At 64.5% G+C, this 8,336-nt stretch overlaps 1 protein-coding gene across 1 annotated transcript; it reads left to right on the forward strand.

Moving 5' to 3' along the window:
• Positions 1-1,877: 1,877 nt before the first annotated feature.
• Positions 1,878-6,692, forward strand: LOC129500027 (NUT family member 2G-like). Its single transcript, XM_055310174.1, has 7 exons — positions 1,878-1,893; positions 2,287-3,004; positions 3,817-3,945; positions 4,318-4,457; positions 4,879-5,159; positions 5,647-5,763; positions 5,949-6,692. The coding sequence occupies exons 1-7, from the start codon at positions 1,878-1,880 to the stop codon at positions 6,690-6,692; spliced, it is 2,145 nt and encodes a 714-aa protein (XP_055166149.1).
• Positions 6,693-8,336: the final 1,644 nt, after the last annotated feature.

Below are 8,336 nucleotides of genomic sequence, written 5' to 3' on the forward strand. Positions count from 1 at the left end.
TGGGTGCAGCCTCTGAAGTTCGCACACCTCGTCACCCTCGGCCAATGCCTAACAGTCGTCGTCTCACAAACAAAACACCAACGCTCCTTCGTCTCATTGTGTCCTTGAGAAACTGACGGTGATGTGCAACATGAAAACACGCATCAATGCGATTGTTCCTGAGGTGATACCGTGACTCCACATGCAGTTGAGCCTGGACTGCGGAAACAGGGTCTGTCACGCAGACGGGAAATCCGCGGGCCCATGAGCAGGGCTACCAGGGCAGACTGGCTGAGAGGAGGCTGGTGCTGAGGAAGGGATACATTCCTGGCTTTGACTCAAGGCGCACAACCATTTCACAGGCACGGATTATAACACCTAGAAAAACAGGGCTAGAGGGTGTTCTTATGTCCTTTAATGTCAGGAAGAGGAAGATTTCCTGTCCCTTATTTCAGTAGTTAGCCCCACTGAGCCTAGACCGGCAGTGACGTAGGACGTGCCGAGGTCTCTTCGTGACCAGGAAGAGCTGAATACGTTACACCTTCCTGGTGCAGATGCCGATATGATACAAAGCCCAGCTAAACGCAAAATTAGGTAGAGGAGGAACAGATTTGCACTCAGAGTATATCAATAATGCTGCATGAGACACAGTTGTGGAAATAGCTGATGCCCTGTTTACCTAAAATTCCAATTCAACTGAGTGTCCATTATTTTTATTTGCTAAATCTGGCCGCCCTATTCTACAGGCTCCTCTGAATTGTAAAGGAAGGGAGCGCTGCTGCTTCTACGATCTAACCTCCAGGAATACGGAGAAGAGCCACAGTAGCAGAACAAAGACAATCACTGTGCATGTGAAGCATATTTGGGAACCTGTATCAACGTTTAACCAGAGAGAAATATGCTTTCAGGTGTCAAAAAAGCAGAAATAGTTGCATTTACTTTTAGCCACATCCTACATGTCTCTCAAGATTTAAAGGACCAGGTGACACTGGTTTCCTGGGAGAAAGGGGCTGCGTTGCCAGGAGGAGGAGGCGGGAGGAAGAGGCGTCACAGTCCTTCCACGATGTACAGTTTGACTGTGAACCAAACAAAGGTATTGGGTATTGCTGCCTTGAAATGTTACACTAAAATAATCAGAGAGGTTAAAAATCAATATCTGACAACAGCATCATAAGCCGGGGAACAGGACCTAGTGATGTGGGATCTCCTGTGTGTAGGCTGTGCATCCCCTTAAGAGACGGGCCTTCCCGCCCAGGGGCTCACAGGGAGGCTGGCTGGTCCCACTGCAGCCGCACAGCCCCTGACACCTCAGGGCGGTGGGCACACGGCCCGGGGCTGGAGGCCGACCTGCAGCTACACCTGCGGTACCTGCTGACACAAGGCTGATTTGACACCCTCGGGTCCCCGTGGCCTTCGTAATCAGGGTCTGTGTTCCAAACTGAGTTCAGACGGTCCAGCCCCTGTTTGGAGTAAGTCAGGAGCCAGGTAGGAAGCGGAGTGGCCGCAGGGACTCCAGCCTGGGTTCGTGGACCCCGACTGGGAGCAGGGAGGGCACCGAGGCACACGTGGTGCTGTGAATGTGGAGCACAGCCTTCCCAGTTGCCCGGGAAGGCCCACCCCCGGCAGGGTGCCCCGGTATCATTTGAAAAGAACTCAGGGTTCTTGCCTACCTGCCAGAGCCTGGCTCCGGAATGTCTCCCCACCCCCACCCGGGGCCTGGCCCTCCGCCCCTCCCCCGGGCAGAATGTCCTGAGTCCTACATTCTACCCGTTTAAATTCAAACTTTTCACTCCTCAACCTGCATCCTGAGCGTCTGCTGCAGCAGGTCACAGGGTGGGTCCTGCACGGGACTCCTCTGACTGTGGAGGCTGCCCTGCGGCAGCAGCCCTGCTGGGGGGATGGCAACAGGAGGAGGTAAGGCTGTAGGCGGGTGGATGGGGCAGATCTGGGCGGGCCTCAAATCCCTGGGATCCAACTGTGACGCTGGACCGGGCTGTGGGTGGGGTGAGGTGGAGGAAGGGGAGCTTGCTGGGCTGCGGGGGTCAGAGCCAGGGTCCCCGAGGCTGCCTGCCTCTCGTGGGCAGGCCGGCTGTCTTGGTGGGTGGGAGGGTCATTCCCCGCTGGAGGCCGGAGCCCGGAAAGGTGTGGTCTTCCCTCCCAGGGGGCAGCGGAAAGGGGCTGCACATCCTCCCTATAGAGTCCCCACGTGGGAGGGTCCCTGCTCTGCCCCCGGGGACCCAGGGGCCCAGGGGCCCTCGGAGCCGGCTGCCACTCCCTGACTCCATCGCCCTTTCCTTCTGTCCACAGCGTTTCCAGTGCTGCGGCCCCACGTGGCCACGGACATGGGCGCCTTTGCGTCTCCTTTCCCATCCCAGCCGTTTCCCGCACCCCCTCACGGCATACCCCACCAGTCCTCCTGGGCGCTGCCCCCGCCACCCCTCCTGAACCTGCCCTTCCCCGCCAGTGGCCCCCTGGAGCTGCCATCCTTCCCCAGCATCCCGCTGGTGGCAGGAGACGCTGGCCACGGCCCTGGGGGCCCCGGGACCTGCAACGTCATTGTGCAGGTCGGGTCAGAACAGGGTTCATTGGAGCCCCTCCAGACTCAGAACATCGTCCTGACCCAGGCCCCCCCCACCTGGAACTCGGCGGGGGCACTCTGTGGGGGCGCTGCGTGTCCCACACCCGTGTTCTTGGCGGCCTCTGTGATGGTACCCGGCGTACCCGCCTCGGCCTTTGGGGGCTCCCAGGTCGGCCAGGGAATCTCAGCCCCAGGCCCTCTGGCTGCGGCTCTGCCACCAGCGGCTCCGCTAAGCGCCCTGGAGCACTTCGTAAACACCGGGCCGCTGCCCCCCGGGGCTGGCAGGGAGGGCAGCGGAGCCAGCAACCCGAGGGCTGCGTCGCCCAAGGACTCCTGTAACCCCAGGAGCGTTTATGAGAACTTCAGGCGCTGGCAGCGCTTCAACTCCCTGGCCCGCAGGCACCTGCCACAGAGCCCCGACGCCGAAGCTCTGTCCTGCTTTCTCATGTGAGTACCTGGGGCCCGTGGCTCCCCCCCCCCCGCCGCCGGGGGACCTGGGACAATGCGTGGCGGGCAAGGCGTGAGGGGGGGCCACTCCGGGGAGGCACCTCTGGTCCGGTGACCATCTCAGCGGATCCCCAACCCCCGGGGAGCCTAGCCCACTTGACCTTGACCTTCCATGGGCCTCATGGTGCCATTGGCTGGGGCCTCGGGGGCAGAGAGAGGGTCCCACAAGAGAGGAGGAGCCAGGGTTAGGGAGCCGGGCCTCTGCAGTCCTGTCTCCTGGGAACACAGGATGGGGCCTCTCATGTGGAGGGGATGGCCCATCAGGTGGTATCGGCCACCAGGCCCTGCAGAGGCCACATGCAGCCCCATCCTCGATGTCCCAGAGGATGGCAGTAGGAAGGGGAGGCCCAGGCTTGGGAGGGGTCAGGGCGTGGGCTCCCTCCTCAGGGACTGGCACCGGCCTGCCTCTCTGTGGCCTCTGGGTCCCTCCTGAACTCAGGGGGACGGCCCTTCCCTCTGAGGACGGGGCTCCTGGTCTGGCCCAGGAATGTCAGGACTGTTGTTGTGAAAGGCAGAGGCCAGGAGGAACGAGCCCCGAGCCCAGCCCGGCATCCCTGCCGAGGGGGCCAGGGGATGGTCAGCTGTGCTCCTGGGCAGGGGTGGGGCGGGGGCGGGGCCGGCCGGGACGACTGCTTCGTGCAGTCACCTGCCAGCTCTGGGCCACGTTGGTGGGGGTGCGCTCTGCTGTCCTGGGGGCGGGGCCTGGATGCCATGGAGCCCTGAGCCCTGAGCCCTGACCCCATGGCTTGCAGCCCGGTGCTGCGGACCCTGGCCCGCCTGAAGCCCACGATGACGCTGGAGGAGGGCGTGTGGCGGGCCGTGCAGGAGTGGCAGACCAAAAGCAACTTCGACCGGCTTATCTACTACGAGATGGCAGGAAAGTGAGTCAGGGTCCCCTGCCCAGGGCCGGGGGGGGAGTCCAGGCCCAGGCCAGGGTCAAGGGGTGCCGGAGCTCGTCCCAGTGGGGCCCCCTCACCTCCCTTCCTGGATCCCACCCTCCCCTGCTCTTGACTCACCCCTGCTTCCACCAGCTGGCCTGGGAATGGGGGGTGACCCCAAGTTCCCCCATGGTCGGACTCCCTGCGAGAGAGCTTTGGGGAGGGCCTGAACATCCAGCTGACTGCCTCCTTGGGGGCTGGGGTCACGGCCTCCCCTCCAGGCCCCGCCTCTCCTGGTCCCTCCACCTGCTGCCAACTTAGGGGGCTCCCCGGCGGGGCCCCCTCCTCAGTGTGGCTGGGCCTCCTCACCCCCAGGTTCATGGAGTTTGAGGCGGAGGAGGAGATAAAGATTCAGAAGTTGCAGTGGGTGAAGGTGGCCCAGGGCCTGCCTCCTTCAGTCCCCCCGAAGCCTGAACTGCGGGGGCCCCCGGCCCCAGGGACGGCCCCACAGCCAGGTACGGACCCACATTGCCATGGGAGCTGTGGCCACAGCAGGGTCTGGGGCAGCCGCTGTCCCCCGGGCCTGTCTTCTCCTTCACGTGGACGTGGCCACAGAGAGCCTGGAGTCTCAGCGCCCTGTGTCAGGACGGGTCCCAACCTGGAGAACTTCTCCTGTCCCCCCTCCCGTAGGGGGCCCCCCACCAAGTCTGCCTGGGACGTGGACTGCGTGGGGAGACCCTTGGAGCATTGGGGGGTCACACCCGCTCCCCGTATGGCTCTCAGATGCTCCTCCCTCCCGTCCCCCGTCCCACGGGGGCTGTGGTCTCAGGTGGTCCCGCCCCCCCCCACTTACCTCTGGGCACCCCCCCCACACCGCCCTCCCAAGGCGCTGCTGGAGCCCCTCACGCCCCCTTCCTCCTTCCTGCTCTGTCTCAGCGTGCATTCCCAGGAAGGCGGGTTCCAGGGCCAAGCCATCCCGCCGGCAGCCACACAGACCCCGGCGGCCCCGAGACAACAAGGCGCCCAAGGAGATCCCCCCTGAGGCCGTGAGAGAGTACATGGAGGTCATGGACGGGCTGCTGGGACCTGCCCTCTCTGCCCCGGAGGGCCCAGTGGCTGAACGGGGAGAGGACGGAAAGGAGCCACAGTGGGACGAGGACCCGGGTCTCCTGAGCTACATTGACCAGCTGTGTTCCCAGGAAGACTTCATCACCAAGGTGGGTTGGCCCACAGCCTGCTGTCTAGAAGGTTCCCGGATTGGCCTCCAACACGGGGATCGGGGCTGCGCCCAGACCTCTGGCACAAAGCTCCGTTCCGTGTTCCTGAGCTGCGTGTGTGCTTGTCTGTGTGCCTGTGAGTGCGTGCGTGTGTATGCCTGTGTGTGTCCATGCAGGCATGTGTGTATACTGTGTGTTTGCATGCATGTGTGTTCGTGCACGTGTGCCTATGTGTGCATACGTGTGTGTACCTGTGTGCATGCAGGTGGGCGTGCAGGTGTGTGGGTATGTACTTGTGTGTGTGCCTTTATGTCTGTGGGCCCACCAGTTTGGGGGTGTGTGTGCATGCCTGTATCCACTGACTGTGATGTCAAATCATCCGGCCTTTGGAGAAGAATGGGGGGATCCGCACCTTCCAGGGTTCCTGCAGCACATCCTGGCCCCAGGGGCTCCTGCCAAGCTTACCCACACCATTCCTCTGTCCCAGGTGGAGGCAGTCATCCACCCTACGTTCCTGGCAGAATTGCTTTCCTCGGAAACTCAGCTGGACCTTCAGGCCCTCGCTGAGAAACTGGAACAGGAGGAAGGATTGAGCCTTGCAGAGGTGAGCCTGGGGAGGGAGGGCACCAGGTGAGCCAGGGAGGGAGGGACCAGGTGATGGGAGGAGGGACCAGGAGGATGTCAGGAGAGCCACAGCCCCCAGGGCCCCCCTCCCCCTCCCTCCCCCCATGCCACCGTCCCCCCTCCCCCCTCACACCTGTGTGGCCACCATCACCTCCTTCCTTCCAGCTAGTGGAGAAAAGACTGGCGGCCTTGAAGGTGGAGGCTGGCGTGCGGACCCCCCCACATCACTGCACAGCCGGGTGGGGCTCCGGTCCTGAGTGTGAGGCAGGTGCCCAGCTTGGGGCGGGCGACGGAGCCTGCGCCCCGGAGACGGCCGGCCAGGAACCCCAGAGGCACAGCCGCGCGCACACGCACCTGTCGAGGCCCAGAGCCTTTGCTGGCTCCCCGAGACGACCAGAGCCCCCTGCGCCGTGGGACGCACGGCCCCCCTCCCCTCCCCAGGGTCAGAGGTGCGCCTCCCTTGGCCCCGGCTCCCGGGGAGCCCCCGTTCTCAGGGAGGCCCCTCCCTCCCGGGACCCTGGGGGGCCCGGGGTCGGCTCCAGTGAGGACGAGGAGCTGCCCAGCCTGGCCTTCCTCCTGGCCTTGCAGCACAGCCTGCTGCCCTGGGAGTTCTCCCAGAGTCCCACGCCCGACCGCCACCTCCCCAGCCCCGCACGGCGGAGGACCCCATCTCCCCAGAGGAGAGGTCTGGGCCCCGCCGCTCCCCTGGCCCCCAAGTCCTGGAAGCGGGCTCTGTGGGGGGGCCCAGACCCTGCAGGGAAGACGCCCCTCCCTGGGGCCTACCTCAGGGGCTCTGGGCAGCCGGCCAAGGCCAAGGCCGTGGGGCCGCTTCACCCCTCACAGCCTCCAAAGAGAAGGTGTGACCCCTTTCCGATGGGGAGCAGGAGGAAGCGCCACTGCAGCCAGTAGGGGGGGGTGCCCTCTGCCCCTGCCTGGGGCCCCCTGCAGCCTTGAGAGGCCTCCTCACCTGGGCTGGTCCTGCCCAGGGGGGGCAGAGAGAAAGGGAGGGAAGGAGGGAGGGAGGGAGGATGGGAGGGAAGGAGGGAGGGAGGGAGGGAGGGAGGGGCCCGGTGGCAGCCCCCTGGGCACTGTGTGCACATTGGGAATAAAGATGGTTGTGTTGGGAAAGGCTCTGCGCTGCCTTCCTGAGGGCGTCCAGGTTGTGCCCGACAGGGGCCCTCACACGAAGGAAGGGCCTGAGGGGGCCTTCTGGGGCTTCTGTCACCATTCCACCTCCCCACCAGGGAGGATGAGGCAGGGCCTCCAGCCCGGGGATCCTCAGCTCCTGTGGGGCTCCTGGCGTGGGGGCCTCTGGCCTTCTGGTTGGAGGAGCATCTTCTCGTCCTGGTGCGGGGGTCGCTACAACAGGAGGGACTGTGGGGGATCCTATGGTCCCCAAGAGGACGGACACGAGGATGGATGAGGGAGGCTGGGGGGTGGCGCTGCCCCGCTGTGCATGCAGGAATGACCGCCCTGGGGTGGACACCAGGGCCCCGGCGGGATTTCTGGGCCACACCATCTCCTCCGGCCACGTGAGGGGCCCGATCATGCTGTGGTGGCAGTGCAAGGGGACTGGCCAGGGTCCCTGGGTCTTCAAGGACACTCCTGGGTACTGCTCCCCCTTCCTGGGGGCCCCCTGCATGAACAGATGAGGACACACACTTGTATTCACGCGGGAAGCAGTTCCTACTGACAGCCCGTGACCCACATGCAGGAGCACAGCCCACCTGGAGGGCAGTGGGGCCAGGCGTCCACAGCTCCAGAGCCGGTGGGGGCTGGGACCCAGGCTGAGAGGCCCTCCTCATGGCCCTCCGGTATACCCCGCTGGCACAGACACCCCCACACACATCAGAGAGGGCTTCTGCTTAGCTGATGACAGTGAGCTGAGCAGAGACTGGGAGACAAAAGACCCCAGGAGGAGATCCCACTGCCCCACTACTGCCCTGCTCTCCTGTCCCCCATCTGCTCACCACCCTCACCGGGTGCTCTAGCCCCCTCCGTCCCCTGCCCTCCCCCAGATGCTCTGGTCCCAGGAGTGAGCACCCTGGCCCTCAGCCTGCTTCCCTCCTGGCCGATGCCTCCCGTCCAGGGTCTGGGTCCTGGGGCCTGTGTGGGGTTGAGCATGGCCCCTGACCGCTCACCACACACAGATGTGCTGGCCCTGCAGCAGGATGGGGCAAAGGCCTTCCAGGTCCTAGGGACACTTGGCTCTCTGCCCGCCCTCCTCCCCACCCCCAGCCAAGAGCTCGGTGAACATAGGGACTCGTGCGGGGCCTCGTCCCGCTCCACAGAATCCGCAGGCCGCCCCCAGGGGCTCCCCCACGTCCTTCCCTTCCTGTCCAGGCAGGCGGTGCTGGCAAGGCCCCCACCCTCCTGTCCCCCCAAAGGGGAGGTTTCCTCTGGGCCTCACTCCCCGCTGCTGCCCTTCCCCATCCAGCTGGGTCTCCAGAGAGAGGACTGGGCTCAGGGGCCCAGGAGATGCACTCCGTGTGGGGGGCTGGTCGGAGGTGCCCCCTGTGCGTGTCACCCCACTCTGTCCCCGCCCACAGCGTG

Source organism: Nyctereutes procyonoides, unplaced genomic scaffold (genome assembly GCF_905146905.1).
Source record: "Nyctereutes procyonoides isolate TBG_1078 unplaced genomic scaffold, NYPRO_anot_genome, whole genome shotgun sequence".
Taxonomy (NCBI): domain Eukaryota; kingdom Metazoa; phylum Chordata; class Mammalia; order Carnivora; family Canidae; genus Nyctereutes; species Nyctereutes procyonoides.